Source organism: Alosa alosa, chromosome 12 (genome assembly GCF_017589495.1).
Source record: "Alosa alosa isolate M-15738 ecotype Scorff River chromosome 12, AALO_Geno_1.1, whole genome shotgun sequence".
Lineage (NCBI taxonomy): Eukaryota > Metazoa > Chordata > Actinopteri > Clupeiformes > Clupeidae > Alosa > Alosa alosa.
Genome location: NC_063200.1, coordinates 17,641,482 through 17,659,663, shown reverse-complemented (window position 1 = coordinate 17,659,663; position 18,182 = coordinate 17,641,482). Strand labels below are relative to the sequence as shown.

Below are 18,182 nucleotides of genomic sequence, written 5' to 3'. Positions count from 1 at the left end.
GTTCCCCTGCATTCTCACATATACTTGATTGTACACGCACACATATGAGAGAATGCAGGTAGAACGTATGCTCGCACACACACACACACACACACACATTTTCTAAAGCCGTGGGCACCAGGTGCAGGTTATAGATACAGCTGAAATATTTCTAACCCGGCGATGTCACTGTTTCTGTGGCTACCAGAGCCCACACAGATTCTCATGGTGCAGAGAAAATTCTCTTTGTTTTTGTATTCATGTTACTTGATTACCTGCTCATTGACAGTTTTACAGTTTTTCTTAATTGTTTACACACAAAAACTGGTACTTGAGACACAATGACCACAACATGTAACTCATGCACCAACCCCCTGAACCAATTCTGCTAAACTACAAGCACAATTCCTGCTTTACACTCAAATTGCAATTCTAAAACACACTTTTTTCACAACACTACACACAATTCTCTGCATTTGGCACAATTTTCATGATGAAAATATCTTGTTTTCATAAAGAACACGCTGCCATTCAAATTCTAAAGTTACAGTAATTGCCCTACTATATGCACACTGACTCATCACATGGGCAAATACCTGTCACACAGTTTTACAATTAGCAATCAGAGCTTTAGCATAATGCTTGTGATGTGGATGAGGTTTTGCAGCATAGTTTTTTTTTTGTTTTTTTTTTACTGTAAAAATACAGTAAATTCTTCTGTTGTTTTGTATGTAGACCACTGTATGTGCAACTTTATGTTGGTTGGGATGTACACTGTGTACATTGTTTTTGTGGGGAAAACATATATATTTTTTACAGTGTATTTGTGTGTTCTGAATATAAAAACAATATTCTCAAATATTTTACAGCACACTTATGTATGTATTGTCTGTAGTAAGTGTAACACTAAACAAAAAAAAGGCCTAAGTCATTATGATGAATGGAGAAGAAGTGTTTTCCATTCATCATAGTGTTTTACATTGAGCACATGCCAGTGTTTAACTGGTTCTTATAAATGTCTATTCATATGAAAACAAAATACCATTTTGAGAAGAAATAACATTGTTTTGAATGTAAAGTTTCATTTTGCAGGAGAATTGAGGGGTTTTGCCCACTGTGTGTATGTTTTTGGATTTGTGTGTAGAGTATGAGGCATGCTTTCAGAAAATGTGTGTAAACAATCGAGAAAAACGTGTTGTACACAGCCATTATATCAGTTTTGTACTCGGCATACATGTAGTCGTAACAAAACAGTTCTGTCTGTTCTGCAGCTGTGTTGTGTGAATAAGAGAACTTGTGTATGTAAAATATGAATGGAGAAAGTACAGTAAAATAACAGAAGCTGGACACAGGCTGCTCCCAAAAATGTGAGTCTATGGCAGAGAGATGAAGGGAGAGTGCAGGAGACACACAGTGGGAGAGAGAGAGAGAGAGAGAGAGAAGGAAAGAGAAAAAAAAGGGAAAGAAAAAAAGAGTTTTGTGAGACCATGTGGTAGTGCAGATGTGCCCTTTGCGCCCTCCGAGACCAAAGCATCCTGCTTTAGCAGCTTCAGCCTGAGGAGCAGTGACCACTCAGTGTGGAGAGCTGCACGCACGTGTATCTGGCCAGCGCAGCAGTCAAGCACATAGTCACACGCATGAAAACACAGAGAAACCTGGACACGAGAATGAACATGCAAACTTGCACAGTGAGCGCATGCACACACAAACTGAAAAAAGGACATAGCACCAGTACACACACACACAAAACACATATGTATATAATATATATATTATATATACACACACACACACACACATACGGTACATATACACATACATACACACACATACACAAATGTACACACACACACACACACACACACACACACACACACACACACACACACACACAGCACAGCACAGCACGAATACAACTGACAGAGTACATACACATATGCACGGGTTTATAAAGACACAAACAAAAGCATGCACATAAATGTACACACATCATCACTCACCCTTTCAGATAGGTGAAACCATGAGTGCACACCAGGATGTTGCCATGGGAATCCACCTTCAGAAGGTTCCCATACATGGTGTCGTACACCAGCCCACTGGAAGTGGACAGAAGAGGGGTGATCATGAGATGAAGAGACATATAGACAATAGATCGCCATACTGGGGTTTATTATATGGACTGGTAATATGGAGAGATCTACTCAGAACAGACTTGGGGCAGCCGTGGCCTACTGGTTAGCGCTTCGGACTTGTAACCGGAGGGTTGCTGGTTTGAACCCTGACCAGTAGGAACGGCTGAAGTGCCCTTGAGCAAGGCACCTAACCCCTCACTGCTCCCCGAGCGCCACTGTAGCAGGCAGCACACTGCATTGGGATTAGTATGTGCTTCACCTCACTGTGTGTTCACTGTGTGCTGAGTGTGTTTCACTAATTTACGGATTGGGATAAATGCAGAGACCAAATTTCCCTCACGGCATCAAAAGAGTATATATACTTATACTTATACTGGTATATCATGCAGTGGACACACAGTATGTAGGGCCTTAGATGCAGACTTTTTTTTAGACATTTTTAGACATTTTTATAAGAGACTGTACACAACATAGAATGTGGAATGGAGACAACAGAAGTGAAGACTACAGACCATAATAATCCCACCAGCCCAAAGCCCAGGAAGGCAACACCACAAAAGGAGGCAGTAAATGATAGGGCCTCTGGGACTTCCAAGCCCACAAAGTAAAATAGCTACTGGCGAGCCAACCAAACACTGTAACATTACACAAGTAGGACTGATAGATGTGGTAGTCTCATCAAGGTAACAAGAGGAGAAAACTTCTACAAACATAAACAAATATTTTTGTATTGTTTTTAGATGGCAGTAATATGGTGTTAAGTAGCCTATTGCATAGTTTCTGTGTAATGACATCTGGCTTTCTCTCTCTGAGATCATTTCTCTTTCCCTGCTACAGGGTCTTTAGGGGGACGAGCACATGCAGAACTCTTCTGTTTGCATAGCATTGCTACAGTGATAAAACCAGAAACATCCCTCCGGAGCAAACAACCCATCCCTTAGGATCAGCAAAGTAAAAATAGAACTTTGAGACAAATGACCCTTTACAACTACAAATAGACAAGGTCATATTTAAACCGACATATTCCCCATTTGAACTTAGTGACTGGTTGACATGTATTAGAACTCAATATTGCCATCTATTTGAGTGGGTGTGAGTGAAAATACACCAAGATGCACACAAGGCAAAGACATACTGTATATACTACAGATATGCCTAGAGTCCATACAAAACAAAATACCCCTCTCTCTCTCTCTCACACACACACACACACACACACACACATACATACATACAAGCATAAAAGCACACACACACACACAACACACACAGTATAAAAAGCACCATTACACATACACACCGGGTGGGAAATTCTGGGTCATATGAGTATCGGAGCAGCTCGTGGGGATAGCCAATGGACACCAGCCGGTCTCTGAGCAGCTCAAAGCCCAGGGCTTCATACTCCGGGGACTTGTACACTGCAATGTGAAACATAAACAAATAAATACACATGTGCACACACACATGAACACACATGCAGTGTGTGTGTGTGTGTGTGTATGTGTGTGTGTGTGTGAACACATAAAAACACACCCACATGTGCAGACACAGAGAGCAAGCATACACATATGAAGAGTTCAGATGCAAAACCCTCTAAATCCGTCTGACCACTTCTCTTTTAAATTAGCAATTTTCATCAGGGTCCTATTGGTTTTTGTCTACAAATAGATATTTCAGACAAAAAAGAAAGTGGTATTTAGTGGGTTTTGAAGCGAAAGCATTCACTCACCATCGTTATTAGAGCCCGACCGATTTATCGGCGGGCCGATATTATCGGCCGATATTGGCATTTTCCAAACTATCGGTATCGGCATTTATAATGGCCGATAAATGAATATTTTAAAAATAAAATAAAAATGGACGAAACACCCTTCAACCATGTCATGAGTGTTGGCGTTGTATAGTTTGTCCACCAGAGGGCACTCTACACCGTCCCTGCTGGCAACACTCGTGTATAACGCGCCACACATCCTGCAACCTGCTGATCCAACCAGAGTCGGGCAGAGAGAACCAGTTATCCGCGAGTGAGATCATCAGTGAAGTGTGTTCATGGTGATTTGGTCACGAGATATACATTGCTTGAATTAACAATTAAAAGAACATCCCCATCAAGTCTCTTAACTCAAATAAGCATGACAAAATTCGTGAAAACAATGTACAGTTTTGCTGCTGTTAAATAAGTCGACAGTGAAGCGGAATTAGCTAGTAATTACGTACGTTGTTATCTAATATTTGACGGAGGTGGCATTTATAGGGTTTTCTATCTGAACTCTTCATATTTAGACGGCAAGAGTAAACGCACATACATACCGGTACATATAAACGTACAGATGCAGAAGCACAGTTAATCTATAATAATTAAATAATAATATTGAATGATACAATGGAGAGACAGAGTTCAAGTGTATAAAAAACATGTCTGTATAATGTCCCCAAATGCAAACATCAGTAAGTATATAATATGATAGTGATGCCAATGAACAAAAACATAACAACAACATTGTCAAAAGAACTACAGTATATTAATTCCAACATTATCACTTATATTCATAATGGTCATTATAATGGGGTAAGAGTATGGAGTATGCATGAGATCTCTGCAGTGAGGATGGTGTAATGGTGTAACCATGGTGAGGGCTGGGGTAGGTGTTTACATATCCTGCTGTGTTGACTTACTGGCCAGGGTGTAATCCATGTCAAAGCCATAGCACTTGATGTTTCCCAGCGTCAGACTGCGGTTGACAAACACCCTGCAATCACACACCAGATTTGGGGGTATTTAGCCGATCGGATCATAAACAGCCACAAAAATGAAGAGAAATGACCAAAGAATTTGTTTGTTTTATTGGTAGAGAACCCATCATGAGTGTGGAGGGGGGTGGGTCTGGGACACCTGACACCACTGTTGAGCCTTCTGGAAGTGTTGTGGACCTAAATTAAGGAAACACCAATGAAGGAAGGAGCCTGCTTGATAACCCCAGTGAAATGCTTTCAAAGACTGCTCTGTTGATAATGTTGTTTTCCCACAAAGAATGCTTTGTTGGTGATTTTGCTTTCGATGGTAAATAGACTTGGTTGTTGATTGACCACTGTGGGAAATAGCACAAGGAATTAAACACCTCTCTTGTGTAAACCTGAAATTAAAATGCATTTATATCTATTTTTAAGATACAAGACTGCAAACTGCAGAATAGAGCTTTCTTTTTTTTTACTATAGGATAGTGGAGAATGACAGGAAGTGAGTGGGAGAGAGAGTCGGGGTGGGATGCGGAAAGGACCACGGGGCGGGAATCGAACCCGGGGCGCCGGCGTACAGTGAAGGTGCCCGCGCCAGTTGCGCCACGGCTGGGGCCAGAATAGAGTTTTCTACATTACAGAGATAATTCTCTGAGAACATACAGAGGAGTTGGACATGAACTGGAATGTTTACACCGACCAAATCGTTCAAATGTAACTGTTCAGAGAAAACGTGTTCTCCATGAACGTTCGCCACTGTTTGCCAAATTTAAACGCACCTCAAGCAACGATCCTTAATTGCTCCGCTTTAACCTTCTCTGCCTCAGGTCAGCTATATTTCTAAACTGATGTTTGACGGAAATTTTGATCATATTCAATTACCCACCATTTCCATAAAAATGCTTTCCAACGTCAAACTGCAGTTGACAAACACCCTGTATCACACACCAGATTTGGGGCATTTATTCTTCAGAGACTTTCAGAGAGCATAAATGGGGATATCAGACATTTGATAAACAGATACATTTTGTTGGTACACCCACGGTAGATGAGGATGATGCCAGTGACAGGTAAATGGGTCTTTATTTTTGGTATGCTTGTTTGAGTTAGGGAAGGAAACATCGCATCACATAGCCTGATCAAACGTTCTGCTGACTCAGCAAAATTTTACATGGTGCTTATGCTGACTCAGCTGATTTTGAAATGGCATTTCTTTTCTCTTTCACAGCGGTTCCATTCACTTCAATGTATACAACACCTAGGCAATGGAAACATACTGTTCCTTCACTGAACATCAGTCAGTTTGACAAGCTGCATTTTAATTAGTTTAGGCAGTTTCAATTTTGCACCCATAATCATTCCCTGTTATAAAAACTATGATAAAACTTTTACACCAACAGGTCTTTAAACACGGCCAAGCAGCGAGAACTATTTAGAAACTACTGAGAGTTGAGAGAGAGAGAGAGAAGGTTTCCCCACGTCCGCACTACTATCAGCTCCGCACACTCACACACATCTCCCCTTATCTTACTTGTGGTCGGTCTGGTAAGACTGGGGACGTGACGCACACATTGCAGGTCTGCTGGTTCAGCTGAGGGGATGGGCGTTTGCCTCTAACAAGGCGAGCCAGCCAGGGTACAAGGGTGACAGAGGTGCGGCTCTGATGCGCTTGGCACGAGTGGCTCTCTGACATAAGTCACGCAACCACGTTTAATCAGGGCCCAGGACCCAGTTTAAGCTTGCAGTGCTGTGGCACAGTGACGTGACCAACCAGCATGTTTACATACAAACAGCAAGAATGCCAGCAACATGATTGTGCTAAACAGCATATGTGTGTCTTTGACAGGCACGCCCACATAACATGATAAGCTCAGGAGGGTTAATGGTGAGGGGAGAAAATTAATCACAACACACTCCAATATCACCGAGCTAATTAAAGAAAAAATCAGTCCATCCACTGGCAGATGAATGAGCCTGTAGAAGATGGTGATTTAAAACAAGTGGTGTCACTGAAAAAAACATTGTAAGTCGTCACGGGAAAACACCATGAATTAATATGAATTCATGAACTTTATCTTGGCTTCATCTTACCATTCATGTTTGCACCTGGCTATGTCATCCAGCAGTGTGGGATGCCACAGACAGTAATGGCCCTGATACTAACTGACACTAGATAGATAGATAGATAGATAGATAGAAACTTTATTGATCCCCAAGGGGAAATTCAGGAGCAGAACAGAGTATAATAAGAACAGAGTATACTAAGCACTGATCCTGCTGTAGTGTGGGGGCTTTCAGCACATCCCTGAGACGACCTTTGGATCCATCAGGAACTACTGATCGCGCCAGCAGAAGTTGTCAGGGTAACCATCCAATGGTTCCCCATGACAACAGCGCTATAAAAAAAATGATAATACTAAATATGCAAATGGATTAGGGAACAGTGATATTTCTATCCTATAGGTGATAGTATCTTACTAAGTAATTATTAAGTAATAGGCATAATTACTTAATATTTGTATTCTGTCATTAGAACATAATACTTCATTACAAATACCATCAGCTCAACAAGACAGATATCCATCCTTGTAAGAAAAGATAATTCAATATATATCTCTAGATCATAATTGAGAAACTATAACAATAAATGACATTGTGTAATAATGCACCACAGTTCCAGATGTGTCTATTACTATGTCAATATGTCTTTAAAGCCATATTTACATCATGGGACTGTGTCTGACCACATGGTGGACATAGTGGAGCAATCACTTTCACTATCTCTGTCACCAATTCTTCCACAATGTTTACAGAGCAGGGCTAACACAGGGCTCAGGCTGACTGCTCAACTGCACTGGACATATTTATATTTCATGAGCTGTTCAGGGCACCGCACGAAGATCACTCATACGGCGGGAGAAATAACGTGTGAGCGCTACTCCCTGATATATTTAGTGAAATATTGAGGGAAATTATATTTCACCACTACGTTGTCTAGCCTGATTCTCAACATTCCTACCAAAATATACAAATTATCCCTTTATCATAAGGATTTCTGTCACTAAAATGACTTTGAGAGTACTTTGAGAGTACAATGAAAACTCTTTTGAAGCACAGGCCCACATACAGTACCTAGGTGGAATATTGTTTGTTTATATAGCTACAATATTCCATTACGGTATGATGACCAATAACCAACAAAGCTGGAAGCATTTTTTAAATGCAACAACATACCAATCGAGTACAGTGCAGTCACCTGTAACCAATGACTCTATATACAGTCAGTCACTGTCTGTAACAGTGAGGCAGTGTGGAAGGGAAACATATCTCCTGTTTATAACATATAAGGTGGCCTTTAATAATTCACCGCTGGTCTCATTGCTGCTAGTGAGCAGGCAGACCTGGGGCTCAGATGAACAGCCTTGCGAACCATGACCAAGCCATGACCATCCAACTGAGGAAAACACATTCAGCCTCGTTACTGCCTCTCCCTCTCAGGTTCACTAACTGGATGGCGACACCGCAGCTGCAGTGATGTTGTGTAGAGGCCAGTGAAAGTTAGGACGATTTGAAGGGCCCTCCTAGAACAATTAACTAAACTAGATGTACATATGACCACCGTTAAGTCCTGTACATCCGTTCTGAGAAAATAAATCACACTTCAATTTGTCTCCATCTTTTACTCCATCCCCCACTCTTGAAACTTTTGTGTATGCTTGTTTGGCATGCCTGAGTGTGTGTGTGCGGCTGCACAGAAAGTAGCCTACTGGTGCAGAAAAGGTGAATAGATTGTAGAATAGCCAAAGAAGATGTAGCGTTGTTATAAAACCTTCAAAATCTCTAAACAATCACAAGTAGGGCAGTTCATCACAGTTCATCCATTGCAACTGGATTGATGAAAGGTCACTTACACCTGTAGGCTACATTGTATTTGGGAAAAGCGAAAGGTATCAGCATAATGTTATTTATTTATTTATTTATAAACAAAAACATCTCTGTCAGTCCCATGCCGTTTTCAACAGCTATCAAAAACAAAGGTAATTTTTGGATGGATGGATTTTTTGTGAATGTTTCTTCTTCTACATAAGATTTTAGTCATCTTTAGTTCATGTGATACTTTATTGTCAATGCACAAATGAAGTAACAGTAGTCTGAAACGTTATTGTTAATGCACAAATTAAGTAACAGTAGTCTGAAACGAAATGCTGTTTTACATCTAACCAGTGGTGCAAATAACTGACATGTCCAAATGGGCCTTGATGAAATGCGTCGCTAGACTGTTCATACACATTTTAACGGGCCAAAGTTGAAGAGCTGTTGTCCGTTATTGTTCGTGCAAATTCATGTTCCCTTGCATTGTGTAATTGAGGTCCATGGCTAGTCTGGCTTTCACCAGACCAAGCTCAATCTTTTAAGAAATCAAAAAATAAATAGCGGCCAGATCAGGCTGGGTTCACCCAGCCTAGTCCATAGGCACCCGATATTGTTTAATTTTCCGATTGAGATATCCACGCTCTGGCTATTCTAAATGCAAAAATGCATCAGGGAGTTATGACAAAACTGTAACTAACAAACTAGATCCTAATAGAAAGCTGTTGGCTTCCCTAAGCTCAGTGTTCGAATTACCATAGGGCCTGGTAGTGCCCAGCCCCCTTAGTTCTGGCCAGGGCACTACTAGTTCTGCTCGAAATCACTGTCAAGTTGCCAACCCGTAACTATGATAATCTACATTTTCCCCGTTGGTTCCAATGTGTATTTCCCCCACAGACTCCAGGGGCACTGCTCCGCATAATAGCCCCCTGTCCTGTCCGATCTCACCCTCCTCTGAATCGAGTTTGCTAGAGCGTTGTTAGCGATTGAGCAATTAGCAGCAGTGGAAAAAAGTTAAAAGGAATGTATAATTTAATTAGAATTAGATATTAGAAAATTGTTACAGAAATGTAGCCTATTCATAGACTAAATGCAAAGGACAAAGGAAGTGTCCTGCCTTCGTGGCTCAAGGCTGGGCATCGTCCATCAACTGCGTGGAAAACGGGAAAAAATGCCCAGAAAAAGACCAATAGGCCACTTTGGGACTATCTCCAGTAGGCTTAGCCGAGATGTGATAAAGACAGCTGTTTTGTGTTAACGTTCAGTTGTGCGATGTTCAGTTGTGCACGTAAAATATTTGACAATTAGCTCTGCTCAGATTCATTATTGACAATAGCCCTGTTATTAGGCTGAATTTCAGAATGTCATAGATTTCATTTTAAACTGGCTACCCTAAATCTCCTTTGGAAACCAATGGCTTACGCCTTACAGTATCAAGCGGACTTAAATTGCCATATCGAGGCGAAAAGTTGTAATAAAATTCATGCAGCTCCATGAGTCATGGAAAGCGCGAATGAAGTAGCTTCTAAATGGGACCCACTACACAGTAGCTTAAGGTGTGTTGCTAAAGCTAAAGCAGCCATAATGAAATGAAGGTGTCATTGTTTGGATACTTCACACGCACGTGCTTTTTAATTTCACAGACTACCAACTACCAAGCTGGAATCAAAGCACATCGATTCCCCTCTCACACCCTGCACGCACTTAAAACAAATAAACAGGCGTCTCAGTCTCACGCATGTATAGGCAAAACTGTATCAGACCGGTGGTAAATCTTCCATTGCACAGAATGATTTTTGTAGCACGTGCAACAAATGACAGTCGAAAGATACAATTACAGTGCTGCTATCAATTTGCTTGGTATAACCGCATTTATAGTTTTCTACAATTGCAATCAATCAAATTGGCCTCCATCACTCAACCAACTAGCCTGACGAGCCAGACCCACATTAAAATGTAGGGTCTGGACACTCGCCATTCGCAGTGATCAGTCCGAGGGGCGGGATAATCAGTTGTCTTTCAAATTCCCTCTGCACGCAATAGGACAGCAGCAGCGCTATGAGTCCCATGCGTTTCCCATCAGCGGAGCTAGTTGGCTAGTTCAAACTTTGCCAACTTAATAAAAGCTTAACTCGTGTCACACTGTTCGCCAGCAGCAACATCCATCTTATTTGTTTTCAAGTGGCAGGGAATTCAAGCCAAACCGTTGCAACTCTGCCATCAATCATTATGTTAAGCCCACCTAACGACTCTATACATGATTTCATTGGCCTGATTAAGTTTCGATTTCTGGAGCTCACAAGCCAACGGAGAGTTGCTAGACTAGCCCTGGCAGCAAATGTAATTCGCTGCCGCTAGGGGCGCGTCTAGATTTCTAGGCTATAGAGCTGGTAAGTCCCGCCCATCCGCTAAACCCCCAGTGGACCTCTAGATTGAAAAATCGTCAATGCAACTGAATGTGAGAAAATAATTATTTTCTGGTCCCGTTTGATTTGTGCCATGAATGTGAACATATGTCGTCTGTGAATTTTTAATATAATTTTTCATGTTACGAGTTTGACAGTATATTATATGATTCTTCGGCTATCAGTTGTGGAAAAGACATAACGAGAAAGACTACATGTCGCCTGTGACGTGAGCTCATCGCTAACATTAGCTGAGATGCTAGTTTTTGTAACGGCAGGAATAAACACACATGGTAACAAAAATATTTGAAACATGTCTAGCTTCACTCCACACATTAACACTATGATACAGTGTGATTGTAAAGTTGTATGGTTCACTGTGTTCAAAGTCGATCTTAATAACCCTCTACATCTTGACCAACTGATGGTTGTTATGTAAACTAGTGATCTGTCGTCTAGCGGAAAGTTGTAGTCCACAAAGTGCTCTCACACAAAGTTTAACCGCATCAAACTTCTACCCGCTCAATTGTAGCATTCTTTACACGAAAATTTATATTAAAAATTCACAGACAACATATGTTCACATTCATGGCAAAATTCAAACGGGACAAGAAAATAATTATTTTCTCACATTCACTTGCATTAACGATTTTTCAATCTAGAGGTCCAGCGGGGATAGCGGAAAGGGCGGGACTTACCAGCTCTATCAACCAACGCTAACGGTAACATTACCTAGGTCCTTATTGATATTATAAGATTAACGTACCTGCAAGCATGTCCGATAAACATCCTCAGATTTATTTCGGCTTCAAGAAGAAATGGGAATTACATTTCATGTGAACATCATCCTACCCTTATTAGATGTTCTCTGCGGTAAACTACAGTCCTTGTAGGAAGCGTCCATTGTTTTTCCAACCCACTTTTAACTTCCAACAAATACTGGAAACTGCCAATACTGGAAATGCAGCCATGATGATGATGATGAATATTTATTTTGGCTTTCTTTTAATCCTACTGAATTTGTAATTATGTATCGGCCGTTCTAATACCGATAGTATGTGGGTGCCTGTGTGTGTGTGCATGTGTATATGTGTGCACCGCCATCTACAGGCCAATGAGTGTACAGTCACTAAATGTACACATAACCTAATTTTTTTAGACCCCCCCATGGATGAAATTCTACGAAACTTGGCATACCCCCAGAGAATGCCAGGTCAATCATACACATATAATATGGTGCAGTTCTGAACATCTTAACTGAAGATAGGGGCGATTAAAGCAGAATAATATTGCATTTTCATTTTTTACCGGGGGGGTGCAAATCACAAATGAGTGATTATGGGCCAGGTTAATGTGGGCCCTTGAGACCAACATACCATAAAAGATTCTTCATCCTCAGTGCCACGGTTCAGGTAGTTATTTAGGAAAAACTGCTTTTTTTGCGGTTCGGGGGCCCAGCAGTGGCCCCCGGGGACGAAACAAAATTTTTTCTTAAAAGTCTAGTGGGGCTACATACCCACCACATTTCATGTGGACCGGTGTTTCGGTGTCCCGGGTATCGTTGACCAAAAATTCAGGAAGTAGATGACGAAAAAAAAAAAAACGTCATTAATCATTATATTATATGACCGCTTCGCTAGCGGCGGTCATAATTATTACCTGACATTATTTGGGGGCCTAATAGTACATGTAAGGGATACTATCAGAAAATAAGTCCAAATCAGGGGCGAACAGGACCCCCAACGACAACAATCATTCATTTTTTGCAGTGGTCAACCTCTAAATGTTGAGAAAGTCTGCTCATGTTCATAGAACTTTCTGCAGCATTCTGAGGACCCGTATAATAATCTTACGGTGTCCCTGGTTCTGTCTAGTAATCATCATTGCTGGTCACACCAGACAAACAACCACTCCAGTGTTGTTTGGTTGATATTTACTCGGTCTCTGCATTAGCTAGGAGGGTGTCTTGTGAAGACGTGTGTGTGTGTGTGTGTGTGTGTGTGTGTGTGTGTGTCAGTGTTGGGAGTAATGCGTTACAAAAGTAATGTAATTACTGTAATATATTGCTGTTTGCGGTAACGCGGTAATGTAAGGCATTAAAAAAAAATTGGGTTATATTTTACTCGGTACAAACTTCAGTAACGCGCGTTACAATGCATTTTAACCCAAAATTAAGCGGTGTTTTGTTTTGATACATATTCGCAAATCACCACCGCGAGAACAACAGGAGAAAAAATCCGAGCAAAATAGTAGAATGTTATCTCCTGATACTGGTTGAAGAAGACTGTGGCTGCAGCAGACTCGAAGTCGGACTCTATTTGCGGGATGGACATAAGCCTACGCTCATTCATGAAATTGGTGGGTCTTCAATAATTTGTTTTCCAAGCATTTACATGAAGCACATGATATGCCGAGTCGACAAAAAAAATCCATTCAGATAGCTAGGTGGATAGGCTACCAGGCTCATAATTCACTTTTATTTGCAAAACGAAATGTGAAGCAACATTTCATTGCATACTTTCCAAAGCAATGAAGGCTGCTTAAAACAACTTAACATTGTGCATATTATTGTTAATATTGTGCTATCAATGTAACTCAACAAACAAGGCTTGTAAACAAGAGCTGGCAAAAGGGCATTATGAGAACGTAAAGATCAATGCTCTTAAAGTGATAGTGCACCATTTATAAGAAAACAGCATTTCTTCAGAAATTTATGTTTAAAAACACACACTAATGGTCTGTAAATAATAGGCCTTTTATTTTACTTTAGGTGTTTGAGTTATCATTTAAATGTCACTCACTCAAAGCCACTCACTTAGGGCACCGAAATGCCACCCAGGGGCGGAGTCAGAGGGGTGGCTCCGGGTGGCACAGGCCACCCTTGAGATTCGATTGGCCACCCCAGGTGCCACCCCCAAATCTTAGTCTACAATTGGCCATTAACATGGTCTAAGGCAGGACCTTTCTTGATGCACTTGCAGCAGTTTGAAGTATCAGTCGTCAGAAATGTAAGTGGCAAACACTCATGCCTTTATTGGCCTACAGGCTACTGCTTGTGCTAACACGCAAAGATATCTATTTACCTATTGCATCTGCCAGTGCCTATTTATCTAATCACACACTTAAGTCGCCGACATTTGATAGGTCATTAAGTGTTAACTGTAGGCTAGGCCTATACTTTTGTAAAAGTGTTTAATAGTAATAATGTCCTAATGTAATGTTAAGAATTTTTTTTATTTATGGTTCATCAAGCTTAGGCCTACTCACTAAACAATCGTCGCATCTAGGATACAGGTAGCGATATTCTGATGACATGTATGACCATTCAACCAGTCAAGCATTTGTTGTAAAATATTGAAATTATTGGAAGTTTACATAGCTTGGGCTAAACTGTATGCTTATTTAGGTCCCCAATACCTGTTTTATTAGGTCCCGATCAGGAGGGATAAATGAAACATTGTGCATGTTCCACTTTTGCTTATAATAATTAAATAATTCCTGAACGCAGGGCTGGACTGGCCATCTGGCATACTTTTTCCTTTTTTTTATTGGCCGAGCCGGTCTTTATAAAGTTCATTTTCCATAGAAGCGTGTGACAACAAAATCATATGCCTGCGTTCTGTTCCCAGAGCTTTCTCTGTCTATGATCTGCAGCGTTTCTCAAATGATGAGCCTCCTCGACAAGGAGGTCTGTTAATTTGCAGCACAATTGAATGATATTATAGAACCGTGGACCGAAAGGTTTCCCCGATCAGTAAATACTCCTTAATTCGCAACTTTTTGTAGGCCTAACAGAGGTAGCCTAAATATCGTGCCTATGGCGATGTCCGCTTAAAAAAAAAAAAAAAAAACATTTATTTCACTTGTCTCGCTGGATTGAACGCAGAATGTGGGCTGTTGCGCAAATAGATGAATGAGGGAGGGAGATTCCGTTAACAAAAACCTAAAGTTTTGCTAACATTTTCTCCATTATTATCGTAAAATATGTCTCCATGCAGGGCAGGGCTGGTTCTAACCTAGGCTAGGCTACTATATGTGGGTGGGCTGGTAGAAATTTTGGGCAACATAGCAAAGCTGTCAAATTGGATCAAAACTAACATAAACACAAAACAAACACAAAACAATAAGTATTACCTAGCTTGAGTTACTGCAGCCAACAGCCAGGGATAGGCATGTCTGATGTATTTAAAATACAAATTTGTATTTTATTTAGTTGGAAAAAAATGGCATCGTATTTTGTATCAAAATACTTTATAGGTTTGTAGTTTAAAAATACTGCCAAATACTTTTGGTAAAACCAATAACCTACTTTTGGTGATGTGATTATAAAAGTGAAAAACAATGAATGCAGCACTGGTGCTAACTTGTAATTTGCCCACAGTTGTTGTGATCAGAATATTGAGATTCAGGCAGATAAGTAACATGTAGGTTGCTCACACACTCATCCCAACCTCAAGTTTCTTGAGAACTTTAGTCATCCAATTCGAACACATGGAACTGGTTTTGTGGTTGCCCTGCAACACGTTGCCCCATGTGCAACGTTAACCATGTTTGCTCACATACACAATACACTCCTTCATACCAACTTTCTTCATACCAAGTTTCTTGAGAACTTTACTAAACATTAATCATTATGTGGTTGCCCTGCAACAAGTTACCCCACGTGAAAATGTAATTAATAATTTGCCCACACTTGTTGTGATCATAATATTGAGATTTAGGAAGATGAAATTGCTCACATACACAATACACTCCTTCATACCACCCTCAAGTTTCTTGAGAACTTTAAAGAAAATAAACAAATAGACAAAAAAGCAGGTCAAATTATTTTAACAGCTACAAAAATAGATGCACATAGATATAAGTTATTGTGGGGGATGTATTGGATGAGTATATTTGTATATCTTCATTTAATAGAATAGAATAAAATGGATTATATTTTAATGTCCCCATGATGGAATTTGTTTTAGCACAGCATAGCCCAGGGACAGACAACTTAGATAATTAACTTTAATATGTTTGTATTATTTTATTCAAATACAAAGACATTTTATGTGAGAGTAAGGTATTTGTGTTTTTTTTTCTTTCAATTTATGAGTATGGTGTTTGTGTCTGGTTTCCCTAATGTATTTGTGCTAATTTCACATCTTGAGCCTGTTTCTGTTTATCTGGTTGTTTTGCCTCATGCCACCCTTGAATTAATCAGTGCCTCACCAGTGCCACCCTTGTTAAAAATGTCTAGAATCGCCACTGATGCCACCATCTTGACATGTCTTTATTAAGCTTTGATTTACAATATAGTAGGCTCTCTATTGATTTTAATGAGCAGGCCTAGGTTACAGTATTTATATCACAATTTACCAGACTTTGACCTTTTGTCGGTTTTTAATAAAATTCTGACTATGATTGTTCCTTGTATTACAACATGAGCACTGCGCCTATTGCATTCTACTGTTGTTAGACTTAAGCCTAGCTCAGTCATTATGCTATACCACATCTCCATCCATTGGAAGAGCAATGAGCTGCATTGAGCGTAATAAACTGCATTTAGAATGGCAAATCCATATTTCTAGATATTTTGGTGAAAGTAACTTAAAAGTAATGCAATAGTAGTGTAATGTTTTACAATTCAGAGACAGTAATATTATAATGTAACAACTTACTTTGAAATGACCATAATAAGTAATGAATAATACATTACGATTTTGAAGTAACTTGCCCAACACTGGTGTGTGTGTGTGTGTGTGTGTGTGTGTGTGGTTAGATAATGTCATCAAGCAGGCATTGAACTGAAAGGTCAGAGTTCATTTGGTCAAACCCAGGGCAAGAGCCTAGCTCAAGGGGAAGATAGGCTCACATGCAGTGAGCTCAAACCCATTAACCCAATGGGTTGACCCGACTGATCAGGTTTACTGTTACCTGTTGGTCAGGCATTCACCCACTAGACATCCTGTCATTGTCTTATAACTCAAAACTACAGATCCCTGGAGATGTAGGCTAATTACAAGATTTAATTTGTATATTGAGAGGATGTGCGCTCATTTTACAAGACTTGTAATGAGTCCATGTCCAAATGAGTCCATGTCATATCGACAATTTAGCGAAATGAGTAAATGTACGATTTACTAAAAACGAGTGCACGTTCTCTTAATATACAACAAAAACAAATAATACAGCAAACGTAACAATTTAAAAACGTCGATGAATGGTCCTTTATGTTAGCTTTCTGTTTACAATGGGCGAATATTATAGGCTACCTAGCCGTACCAAAAATTGGTTTGGCAACACACACGAAAGGGAACATCAGTAGGTCTAATACAAAGAGTAAATGTCTTACTTGTTAAGATAATTTTTCTTCGCTGAACTCAAATCAGGCAAGTTAACTGCCTCAGTGTCCAACTTATTTGGCGTTTCTGGATCATCCATGATCCTGGTTGTTTCAGGCGTTAGGCTTCCCATACCGCACAGTGCAACAGAACTTCAAATAGACAACATTTAAAGGGACAGAATAGCGTCAACCAGCTGAAGGTTGCCGTTTGTAAACAACTACTCCGCTTAGAAGTCGGGTGCGACTGGGCGCGGGTACGTTGCGTGTACCTATGCACACCCTAGAGTGCGCTGTGTCGTAAGCATGTGCGTAGATTATGTTATCAGAGAGGAGCATTCGGACTGTTCACCGTGTGTATTCCCACGCAGACGGAGTTCCCTATGACGCTTCAGATGACAAAAAAACAACAACAACCAAACAAAAAAAGACTGAAAGGATTTGTGCATTCTAAATACAATCGGTTAGCGCAGTTCAGTTATCTAATTATTTGAGAGGCCTTTTGTGGTTTTGCATGGTTTCGTTTTAGGCTAGTGACAATGGCCCCACATTTTTGAGATACCCCTACCGGAGGTAGAACTAAACGCAACATTGTTTTTCCTTATCTCTAAGGTTTCCCATATATGAAATGGATTCTTGGCTAAAAATATTTTACTGCTAAGATTGTTAAATTAACAGATATTGTTATACACCCCAAAACCAAAAAACCTAAAATATAGCCTGTCCATATGGCAG

General features: G+C 40.2%; 1 protein-coding gene across 2 annotated transcripts in view; it reads right to left on the bottom strand.

Moving 5' to 3' along the window:
- Positions 1 to 17,719, bottom strand: part of nt5c2l1 (5'-nucleotidase, cytosolic II, like 1) — a 35,898-nt gene extending 18,179 nt beyond the window's left edge. Inside the window, exons 1-5 of one of the 2 annotated variants that reach the window (XM_048259589.1) lie at positions 17,460 to 17,718; positions 5,005 to 5,042; positions 4,788 to 4,861; positions 3,412 to 3,529; positions 1,980 to 2,075 (exon numbers count right to left, since the gene is read on the bottom strand). In XM_048259589.1, the coding sequence (XP_048115546.1) occupies positions 1,980 to 2,075; positions 3,412 to 3,529; positions 4,788 to 4,806 (233 nt within the window). In that variant the 5' untranslated portion in view covers positions 4,807 to 4,861; positions 5,005 to 5,042; positions 17,460 to 17,718. Of the gene's footprint in view, positions 1 to 1,979; positions 2,076 to 3,411; positions 3,530 to 4,787; positions 4,862 to 5,004; positions 5,043 to 17,459 lie in introns of both variants that reach the window. The other variant, XM_048259588.1, reaches the window with a different exon arrangement.
- Between the last annotated feature and the right edge of the window lie 463 nt (positions 17,720 to 18,182).